Source organism: Phalangium opilio, unplaced genomic scaffold, assembly GCF_054372755.1.
Source record: "Phalangium opilio isolate 3A_F unplaced genomic scaffold, DU_Popi_V2 ptg000089l_1, whole genome shotgun sequence".
NCBI lineage: Eukaryota > Metazoa > Arthropoda > Arachnida > Opiliones > Phalangiidae > Phalangium > Phalangium opilio.
Window position 1 is genome coordinate 1,800,345 of NW_028324194.1, and position 12,252 is coordinate 1,812,596.

Genomic DNA, 12,252 nt, shown 5'->3' on the forward strand with positions numbered 1-12,252 from the left:
AAAAGCTAAGCTAAGGAACTAAATCATAGCAAAAATCTTCTTAAGAGTTCCAAAAGAGTTTCTTTGGAACCCAATGGAGCCCTTGAGGCTATTTTCTAAAGGAACAATTTCCAAAAACATTCTTTGGAATTGCCATGTTTTATCTTTATTTTGAGCGTAATAAGCGTCCAAAATAGAAACAATTAGGTTAAAGGCGTTCCTGATACTCGAAGAACTTCAGTGAAAAGCAACTATTAAACTGTCTGTATCTACTTCTTTAACCTCAAATCCTCTAAAACCCACTTAGTATCCCATACAGATGCGAACAATGGTTACAGTAACAGATTCGCAAAGCACAGATGTGCTCTATGGGAGAAGCTCCTCAAACTTGTGAGTGAGACAAAAATTGGTATTTGTTCTCTTGGCGAATGGGCGAAATTTCAAAATCACCACTCAGAATTCTTCAGAGCTTTAGTTCCTTTTTCTATCGTGACCTAACGACTTCCGAGTCACTTTAGAGCCACGTCACAACCCCTAGTGTACCGTACATTTTGTGGCCCACTTTAGGGTACAAGTTGGGAATCCATAATATGGAGTACTTGTACACATTCATGATGGATTAAAGTAAAGGTTGCTTTATACCTGCAGAAAATTAATGCAATCAGGGTTCTTCTGAAAAACAATTCGCATGTTGGGGTATTTGAAGATATCGTTCAAGTTATTTATATTGCGATCGACGTCCACAGTTAGTTTGGTTGAAAGATTGGCTCTGAAAACTTCCACCAAAATGAAACAGCCGACAAAATACGTTAACAATAGAGTTTTTTTCGTAATTTCGTATTTGTTCCCTAAGTTATCGTAGCCCCATAAAAAATCGCGCAGTCCTCTCGATTGGTAATGGCTGAGCGCATGCAAAGATTGAAATTGAAGAAAACAAGAAAGAGAATAATCATCATCCAGGCCTAAAAAATAAAAAAAATATGACAATAATAGGTAAAAACGGGTCGGAGCTAAAGGTCAGATCAGATGTAAAATTGCCTTAGAACGAAAGACTCGAAGGATGCCAGTCAAAGAAATTTGAAAATCGGCTTCTTGGAAATACGACAGCACGTTGTGTTCTTTAAGCCAATATGGGTGAGTAAAAGTTCGGTTAAATGTTTCCAAGTTGATAGAGTTCGTAATAGAAATACTTCTATCAAACACATATAGATCGCCGATCTAAAACGAAATATAGAACCGATAATTCTCCATAACTGTTAAACCCAGAACTAAAATTACCGGCGCACGAGGAAACCTGGCTACAGGAATGTACGTTATATTTATCCTGAAAAAATAAGTAAGTTAAAACATTTTTCGTGGTGAAACTCTTCATATAAACGTAGACAAAAGTTACCGGTCTGTCGGATGCAGAAGGAATTCATAATAAAGTGCCATTCCGGGATTGAACCGCTTCAAATTGAATGTTCTAGTAATACTGTTGTAATCAATCTAGAAAAACAAAAACCAGAATGTGACTTTTAACGCGTTTTTGCTAGCACATTTATCATTGGACCCTCACAGCGTATTGTTACGTAAAAGACCAGTGCTGACGGAAGTCATTAATAGTGACAATGATTTTTGGAAAATGTTAAATCATTAATATCCAATTTTAAGTAAAGAAAGTGAAACGCAACTTCGTTAATTAACTACCTATCCCCAATAATCAAAATTCAAATTACCAAAATTTAATTCAATACTCAAAATTTAACTCCGATTATATAAAACTTAAAAAGGCCTATCTTCATTCAAGATGCTGGTCGTCGGAATTGAGGGTTCAACCTTTCCAAATTCCCTTTACCCCCTTCAGTCGGTGTGGCTTGGTCAGGTGACACTATGTCGGAGGGACGCTGATATTAGCACTACGGGGCGTCCGAATACCCCGTACCAAATGATAACAGTCAAAGTAACTCCTACCTATTGGGCTTGGCGATTTCCCATTCGGTCCCCTGATTTTTATTTAATCCCTTAAGAAAAACTAAGAGTGGCCATTTATGTATTCATTCTTACCTACTGTATAGTGTAAATAGTTGTGGTTTGTGAATGTGAGTGCGCGAATCCTATGTCGCCTGAGTGGAGAGAGATTACTCTTGTCTAACGACTAAAGGCAAGCGCGCACCTATCGTCATCGGACGGACCGCACGTTCTCACGCATCGGATTTTATTATTATTAGCATTGTTTCAAATGAGAACGGGACGAGGATTCCCAATAGGGGCATACAATCCGTATGGTCCGTACGGAGCTAAGAGAAAAATCGCTTAACGAATGCTCAGATTATGTGTTGATCGGAGTCATGACCCGTTTTCTATTTACTACAAGTTATATTTTATTTTAATACGTATATTAAGGCATGCTATTTGTTTTATTTTGTTGTATTAATTTCCTCTTTCATTGGAGTACCCTCGTACCCAAATTTTAAATATGATGGCAACAATTAATCCTAGTTCATTTAATTATCCCACTCCACCTAGACTAGGCCATAGGCTATTTTAAAAATTACTAATAATATGCCACCCCCAATAGTGAAAAGGTAGGCGAGCCACCCGGTACATTTTCTTTATTTTAAGCTCTAAGACTGATATGCGTCGCTAGCTCATAAGTACTACGCGCGTACTAAGAAAGGTTTTTCCAATCCGCCGCCATCTTAAAAAATGGCGCCCAGAAATGTAAAAAATCTTTTCTATGCAACAACGTAAGCGTTTCAACCGATTTCACAAATATTTAGTACACTGGTTTCCTTTAACCTATAGACGGACTGAATGGTCTTTCGGGTTCGATTTGTCGCCATCTTTTTAAATGGCGGCCAGAAATTTAAAAACCCTTCTTTATGGAATAATGTCCGCGTGAAAAGTAATAAAAAAATGCATCCCTATGGGCTGACGGGCAACGCCGAGTGCCTTCGCTCCAAAATTGGTCATCAGTAAAATCTGCCCATTCTTTGTATCATTTTGATGGACGTTCTTATTATACGCGAGCGACGCCGCGGGTAACAGCTAGTTAATTTATATGTGAACTAAAGAAAGAACTGTTTTATAGCTGTAAATAAATGAAGTTTTATCATGAGTTAATAATATATTAGCTCCCTAGGGAGCTGACATATTATAAAATCATGGTTATATATAGCGGTGCTCGCCTTTTATCATAGCTTAATCTAAAGCGATGCTAAATCTTTAGGTTACCAATAAAATGAATAAGTTTTTAACAGACAGGTGGTAGTATATAGCGTTCACTTTTACTCTCCCTTATCCCTATACTTCGTCCGTGTAATTGCCAAGGTTCATCAACTCCAAACTTGAACCATGCAGAATGCTTTAGATGTAAACCAGTGCCGCTTGACGAATTTTATTAAAAGGGTTTGGCCAAACGCCATCCAACTATACAGCGAACGCGTCAAACTTATAAACCACAGTAAGTTTAAAGTGCTATGCAGTATAAATTTGTAAATATGTGTAAATAATCTTGATTAATCCTTGTAAAATAGTAAGGAGTACCTTTTAATGTCTCGATTGAGACGGAATTTGTTTTTGAGTTTAATAAATGGAAACTAGTACGAAGTATTCCCTCGCAATGTTTATTTCATTATGAAATTTAAGCCTATACCTTTCGTCACTACATGCAGAAGCCATTCCACCTCAAGACAACTCGCAAACCCCGAAAGTTTAGCAAGTTGAGGGGTTTAATTTGAAGGTTTTCATTTCAAATAAGCTTTTAGAATATTAGGCGTTAAAAGCGTGCGAACGAATTTGTTGTGTACACGAGCAACGTAACTCTCGCGAAAAGCAAACGAACTTGCGAAGCGAAAGAATACCGTAGTGTCTACATTCCTAAACAGATAATTTGAAACATAACGTGAGTACTTACGAATAGCAAGACAACTTTCATTAAAGTTGTAGAATCCATGATAAGAATTAGTACCAGCTAACACACAGTCTATGTTAAAACATATAGAACCAGCTTTTTCTGAAAGATTTGCCAAACTAAATCAATGTTGTAGTTCAGATGAAAGCTTTTGAATCAAATTTGCTCTCAACTCTCACGCGCTGATAAAGCTTAAGTTAGATATACACTATATGCATTAGCTTCGATTTTCTCAAACAATAGTTCTTTGTTCGTCCCCTTAATAATCTCGAACCATTAACTCTATTTGATTACCTTTTAATGCTACACTTAATGTTCTTGTAATTTGCACTTACCCCGTGATTTTGGAAATTGGATTTGGTTTACTTTGCACAAACGCCAAAATTATGAAAATTATTCGAAGCACAGATGATATAATATAAATAGTTAAAGAAAATATTCTAGCTAAGAGTTTATTGGTCTTATATCATTCGTTGTTGATGAAACTGGCGAAAATAATAGTTTCAAATATGGTCTAATCACGAGGACAGCGATAAGTGGAATTTTAGTTTTAATCTAATTGAAGTTTACACCTCACTCTGGCAGTACAGGACATAAATCTTACCATACCCGGGTTTCAGTAGTTCTTTTTACGCGACTTCGCCGAGGGTTTCTATTAATTATCTATTAGCTTCTTCTAAAATGCCTAATAGTTGTTTCCTTTTTAATCGCGCTAAGGCATTAATTAGATTTTTTAGGCAAAACTTTGGCAGTTTTTAGACGACCTATTACGTTTCGAAGTCGTAGTGAAAATGAAAGCGTTTTTCTCTTATTTATTTTGGGGTAGTACATTTGTTTCACCCGGAAAAATAGTCGTTCTGATTCTCCATTCGTCTCTCCAATTGTAACTTAAATCGGATAATAAGTAAGAATGAGGATTTTTAGTCGCGTCCGCGAAATTTTCTTGTACAAATTTCCAAGTACAAGGATTCATTTACTTAAACAGAAAATTAACTTTCTCGCCATCAACTAAATAGTAATAATAATAATCACTCTAGTGATGACAATTTTCATGTAAAACTGGAGTCAGATTCGTTCTTCGTGGTCTTTTGAAAAATGAAATTCATAACAAAATTTAGACACCAGAAATTTGAGACCTTACCTTTTCAACATAATTCACCTTTCGAAATAGAGGCGTTTTATCGCAATGATACTCTTTTATCACGGGAGTTAGATTTAAGGACGAACATTAAGCATTACAACAGTATTTTCCATGCTATTTTGAAATACGCTAATGGCTCCATGAGGATGCAATATGGATCGATAGAATTGAGTACAGCTATACATTATGCATTATCTGGAGTGTGATGAAATAGTGGCTCTTCATTTGCGTCTCTAAAAATATCCCACTGAAAATGTTTTATCATTCGGTTTTTTCAGCTTGGAAGAAATAAACCGAAACACAAAAATTTATTCTACGCACATATATAGTAAGTGCTTCTACGAACATGATACATTAAGATTGCACCACAAACATTATACATTAGCAAATGTATACCAGAATATTAAAATTTGGCTTGTGAAACAAATAAAATTGACGATAAAAAGGTAATGCTCATATTGCAAAGTTATATTTTTGTAGCTATAGAAACGTAACCACACCGAAACCTTTCACATGATAGAAAAAAATTCGTAAATAAAATAATACCACTCCTATATCCACGGTCGCAAATTTTAGAATCTCGATAAGATACAGTCTTTTTCAATAATTCAAAAACTGTTGATCATAGAGAATTGATAATTAACAATAAGATGCAAATTTTAGTTCCCCATCAAATGACACATAATTTGAGGCGCAGGTCCAAGCACACGCTAAAAAAAGCGAATTTTATAAAAATCTGAAAATGTTCAAGTTTTTAAATATTATTTTTTCGGAGAAAATTAATGTTATTTTCGTTATGAGCGCGGTAGATTCATTTTGAGAAAGTTTTTTCATCTTCCTTGTATATTTAATATTTCGCAAGATATTTCACTTTGTTTAAATATATAAAAGTTCCACAAAAAGTGAAAATGAAACCTTATACCCAGATACCTAGAACCTTTCATATTGGGTGTTTCTTCCTGTTTATCGAGTGTAACTGAACATGAATGAATGTAGTATTATCAAGAAGGAATTTACTATAAGAAGATAAGTAGCGAAATTTTACGCTTCTACTCTTACGCCGTTGTTAGTGGACAAGTAAGCCCCACCCATTTCATATCCGTCATTGCTATGCGCTTTCCCATTGGATCCCGTGGGGATTTGTCATACAAACGCGAGTGTCGTACTCCGACTACAGAAAAAAAACTCGAGCAAAGTGAACAGAAAATGGAGGCTGCCAGCGGTGGTGAAACGTTTCGCGAATGGATTTTAATTACGATTAACAAGTTAGTTAAAGGTTTTGAACCTAACTTAAGCCGCGTTTACACAAGACACTTTGGAACCGTTTTCAAGCGTTTTGGAAAGGCCTAACACTTCTTGAAAAATAATATTTGCATTTTCTCGTTAAAGATCTCTGGTTTTAACTGCGTAATATTATTTTTTTGTACATTCCAAAACGGTTTAAAACGGTTTCAAATTGTCTCGGTGTAAACGCGGCTTAATGGATTTTGATTGTTTCGCTGTAAACGCGGCTTAATGGATTTTGATAGTGTTTCTACGTGAAAAGCGTTCGTTCTGTAATTGTTTATAAATCGAATCAAGTGTACTATACTTATGATTTCCTGAGTTCCAAAAACCAAACCAAGGCTTGACGAGAAGGTAAAGGAGATAGATAGTGGAAAACATAGAGTGAGATGAAATATTAAGTCCCGCCTCCGTTTCCACCCTTCCCCCACCCATGAGGGGGATTGTCGACTATCACGCGAGCACTGAACGCTTTTTTAGGTCTTCTTATAGTAAATTCCTTCTTGGTATTATATATCAACATTTCCGAAATTCACTGAAAATTTCTTTACTTATATATTTAACATAGTCTAGTTTGAAAACACGCCAAAACTATTGTATTAATTAGGACTATAAGGCAAGAGTAATGATTCTTTCTAAAATTTAGTGTTTATACAATTTTTTGACTTTGAATGCAAATTTATATCACGATCTTTTAAATAGTTCTTATATCAACATAACCGTAAAATATCATTAAAAATAGATCCATTTAAACGCACTGTAAACATACGACGTTTCAAAGTAATTTAAGGCTTGAAAATATGATCATCCTTGCTTTCTCAAAATTTTAATAGATTCAACTTGCCACATAAAAAGATTGACCAATAATCATTTTAAATTCTTCTACTAAGGAATCGAATTTCCTAAAATGGAAACAAGATAGAAGCCAGCCCTTTAAATGATAACGATGGCGTGAATGAACGTTTATATATGAAAATTTCTTAGAACCGTCGAAAGTAAAATCCCAGAGAAAGTTCAAGGGCAAGTGCACCAATTGCCAATAAATGGCCAAAAAGGTATATTTTAAAAAGAGGTTTGAGCGTTTCAAAAAGTATTGTAGAAAACACTGCTTGGTTGTTTCTCTCCTTCAATATCTTATTCGTAAGATATCTAGACTTTATCGTCTTCCTTGTGTTTTGACTTGTTTCAACATATCTCAAAATTCTGTAATAATCATAAACGTCATCATGATTAACATCAAATATAACAAATTCAAAAGTAATGATAGAGCTAGTATCATACTTCGTGAAACGAAGCAGGGCTGATACTTTCTCACCGCACTATCTCTCAATAAAGGAATGGTTCATACATAATATATTTTTTATGCATGAACCAAAGTATATTTTTCCCAAAATCCCTTTCGTTATACCCAAAACCAAGCTTTCTGTTGAAACATTCAATTCAATTCAATTGTCCCGCCTTACCGTCTATATTGAGATAGTAGAGCCATCTATAAGGCTTAGCTCAATGCTTGTAGGTTTTTTATGTATTTTTTCATCGTTCATGACGTTTGTTATTAAATCAGTTTATTTTTGCACTGAACCGGTAGGGTGTGGTGTCAGCTATTCCATTTTTAGTTGTTAACTAACCCAATACTTTCAAGTGTTGAAATAATTTATATTAACTAAGAGCATAATTTGGTACCTCTTGCGTCAAAACCATTTGTGTTCATTTTTTGGCTGTGGTCCATTGGTAGGATAATGGGCCTTTCTCGCTGCCATCCACCCGTTTGCTATAGGATATTCCGTATATTTCCACCACGCGGTTGTTCGAACCATTCCTCAAAGGGGTTTCTACACGGTAGTTCAAACCATTCCTCAAAGGGGTTTCTACGCGGTAGTTCGAACCTTTCCTCAAAGGGGTTTCTCCGTAGAATTTTCTGTAGTTTTTGTGAGGTTGGTGTGTTGCCAGACCCATCTACCTGGATGCATAGCTACTCGAGGCATTCCAGTCGCTCGTTTGATAGGTCGCGATAGGCATGAAGTAAGGGGTCTTGAATCGATGGGAGTTTTTGGGCTTTACTGTAGGGCTGGAGTTACACTTTTTAAGACCGCACTAAATTTCTAGACCTCGTAGTTTTCTGTAGGTATGAGAAGGATTTAAAAGCTGTCCTGATGAAGCTATGTTAGTTTTTTATGGTGCGCTTTGGAGAGGATATACCACAGTGGGCCACATAAATTGATTAATTATATAATGTTTATAGTAAGGGTGTAACAAGGGTCTGGCAACTAGGAGATCCAAATTTTCAGACACAATTTCATCGTAAAAATTTAGGAAAAGGTATTTAACAGATTCGTATCTGGCAAAAATTAGAATTATTTCATTATTGAGGGTTTTAATATGCTTTAATATTTATTTAGAGAAACTCGAAGGAAGGGTCTTGAAGCCACCAGGGCTTGGGTACCACCCGTTTCATTGTAAATTATAGGTGAATAGTACATAGCGGAAGAGATGGATATTATACAAATTAAAAAAAGAAATACCCCAACCCCTCCCCCAGACACGAGGAATACACTAACCGAAAAATGTAAAAAACAACAAAATAAGGAAAATGGCACCAAGAAAAGTTAAATGTGGGCGCAGAGGCACTGGCAGTTAGGGGCCGAAGAGAGCCAAGTCAAGACCGCAGTAGGAAGCTTGTTCCAACCATTCACCACGCGGGCGGTAAAATGGTGCTGGCGAGTGCGGGCGCGAGTTTTGTAGAGCTTGAGACGATGACGCGTCACAGATGTAAGTTCGAAGTAATTTGCTATGTGTCAAACGCTTTCCACAAATCTGGGTAAATGACATCTTCTAGCCCGCCATCGTCTAGCCATGTGACCCACGAGTGAAAGGCCTTCAGCAGGCTAGACCTGCAAGAGCCCCGGGCACGAAAACAATGTTGGGAGGCATGCACGAAGTCCGTGGCGGAAAGGCGGGAATCAATGATGTTTTTGCCAATTAGCTCACAGAACTTGCTTGCTACGCTAGTTAGGCTAATTGGATGATAATTGGCGTCCTTGGAGCGACCATCATTCTTATAAATTGGAGTGACGTGGGCCAGACAATGGGCTTGCGGAACGGTGCCTAGAGCAAAGCTGGCGTTGAAAAATGTTGATAGTGGCCCGCACATTGTTGTGACGAGAGCGCAAAGCAGGTAGAGGTGAAGGCCATCGATGCAAGCTGATTTGGAAGGTTGCAGTTTGGCGAGTTGGTTGTCCAGTTCCGTACAGGTGAACCGTGTCAGTTCAGTTTTGGACATGGTTGAAAGGGCATCGTGGCAGGCTGTGGAGAAGCGAGTTCGAGGCAACACTTGCGAAATAATTGTTGAAAATATCAGTGATTTCGGCTGCGTGAGCAGTAAGGCTATCAGTAGCGCGCTTCAGTTCCGTGATAGGGAATTAGCTCTCTCTCTTGCTGTTCACATGGAGAAATGAGGCTTTCGCATTGGTCTCTATTTTAGACTCCAAAAGGCGTTCCTTTTACGCTTACATTTTCCTTGTGCCTTGGTCAGAGCAGAGCGGGCGTTGCCATTGTTACGGTGGGCTTGCTGTACCCAATAAGTCCCTAGCCTGCCGTTTATACGAAACGTATTTGACATCAAATGACTTTCGGGGACGAAAAGACTAAGATGGAGAAGTTGGGCGAATGTTTTTAAACAGAACCAATCAGTCAACGCTCATTTCGATCACTTCGAAGAAAGCGTCCCAGCACTCATCGAAAGTGAGATGGCCCCAAAGGCGGCGAAATGGGTGTTGAACGCTACATAGTCCCCTGAGTGGCTGAGTGGCGAGGGAGGTTGGGAAAGCGCCATGGCAAAGCAGCGTATTGTGGTCGCTAGAGTCCAGAGGGCCAGGCGTATGACGTCGAAGGCCAGATCGGGCTCAGACGCCAGCACAAGGTCCAGAACACTAGGATGAGTGTCAGCGGAAGCTCAACATGATCGTGGCTTATATTGTCAGAGGCTTTCGTGACGTCTAGAAATATTATTGCGCAGTTCATCGAATTCAGTTCGCCTTTTTGCAGAGCCCCGTTTATAATGGAGGAGTTAGCATGTGTTCCCGGTATAGCTACTAACCTGAGTTGGGCTTCCCAAGGTTGAACCTCTTTTCTTATCCGGCTGATTAGAAAACTGACGATTGAATGCATCATCGATCGCAAAATGTTCAGGTTCTTTTCCTCGCCCCCCCATCATATATAAGAACAGCACATAAACGTATGTCGTATCCATGAGGGTGGCAGTCATAGCGATTAAGTTCTGGCTGCTGGTTTTATTTACTGCCTGCATTAGTGCATGCACACTTAAAAATGAGAGTGATTTTGCCATTCAAATACGATAGCGACCCTTCAATTTCGAACAAGCCTCTATTGACGCATTCAGATTTAACCAGAGATATTCAATTTTGAACAAACTAACGTCATGTCGATCAGAAATCATTTTTGAACAGCTTATGTATTACCATTCAAAAATTATTCGTAATCCCATTCAAATTTGAATAACCACCTAATGAAGCGTTCAGTTTTGGTCGTTTTGGAGTTGTAATAGGATTGTATTAGTAATAAAACCAGAGCGGTTTAGGCGTTCAAATAAATACGTTTCGGCTTTCAAACGAGATTGTTTTTGACATTCAAACAAGAGCATTATGAGTATCGAAACAGGAGCGTTATGGGCGTTCATACGGGAGTGTTTTTGGAGTTCAAACGAGTGTTTTTGGCTTTAAAACAACACTCTAAGAACAGAAAAATGGTTAAAAGGGTATTCAAACGTGATTGCAATTGTTAATTCTTTAACAGATTGGAAATATCAGGCTTTCAATTGCGAAAGTGTTCAGGATCATCCAAGATGTCGGGTTGCGGTTGAATTAAAAGTTTAGAAACAAACAATAACAAAATTTATTCTGCCCTAAAATTGCTAGGATCCGCTGCTGAAAATTTGTACTACAAACCAAACTTTCATTAAAAATCCAATACCTCAACACTGTGACTTGCTTATTCTATAGGGCCCTTCTAAATAAGATCCCACATCCCGTTAAATGAAAATACGCAGTTTTTCGCTTATTTTCCCATGGGAATAACATGGGTCTAGAGGGCCGGTAGGCCCTTCTAGATAAGATCCCACACCTTCCCGTAATGTTAAATGAAAATGCGCAGTTTTTCGCTTATTTTCCCATGGGAATAACATGGGTTTTTGGTCCCCCAGCACGTCGAATCATTTAAAAACTAATGCGAAGTTACGTTTCGGAATACTCTCAAATTAAAGAACAACTATTCAAGGTGTGCCTTTTTCAATTTTCATCAAAATCAATTAAGTCTTAAGTATGTCAATTTAATTAAAAATGTAAGTACCTCGAAAGATTAGAGAAGACGACGCTAATTTTTCATTACTCTACAGCAGACGACTCTAATTTGCCGTTTAACCAGGGCCGGAAATAAGAAAAATTTCTTGTAGGTCATGTGTCCAGTGACCCCTGTTTGACTGATAAATTTATTGGACATTGTCCACAGGAGTGTGCAAAAATAGTTTCGCATCGCCATTGTCAAGCTATCAAAACTTCGGAAAATTTATTGGTCAAACTATCCAGTGATCCCTTTAGTTTTTAACAAAGTTATGGGACATTCTAAAATTTTATTGGACAATGTCCAGTGTCCTTTGCTTATTTCCGGCCCCGCGTTTAACCGCCTCATTCATGAAGGTTTCGAATTCTGAGCTCGTGAAGCATGGACCATTATCACTAACGATGCATTCTGCTAGTCCAAATCTTGAGAAGATGTTAGATAGTGATTTTTTAGTTTGTTCCGACGTAAATGTTTTTGATATATTTACTTCAGGCCACTTTGAGTAGGCGTCGACTACTACGAAAAACATAAGATTGCAAAAAGGACCGGCATAGTCCACATGTAGTCGTTGAAAAGGCCTATCCGCATTTATCCAAGG

At 37.7% G+C, this 12,252-nt stretch overlaps 1 protein-coding gene across 1 annotated transcript; it reads right to left on the minus strand.

Moving 5' to 3' along the window:
- Positions 1–9,087: 9,087 nt before the first annotated feature.
- Positions 9,088–9,579, minus strand: LOC149646272 (uncharacterized). The gene has a single exon (XM_089849565.1). It carries the CDS (start codon positions 9,577–9,579, stop codon positions 9,088–9,090), a length of 492 nt encoding a protein of 163 aa, XP_089705691.1.
- Between the last annotated feature and the right edge of the window lie 2,673 nt (positions 9,580–12,252).

Excerpts from the sequence above, each read along its gene's own strand:
- LOC149646272 (XM_089849565.1), bottom strand. The coding sequence starts at position 9,579 with ATGTCCAAAACTGAACTGACACGGTTCACCTGTACGGAACTGGACAAC.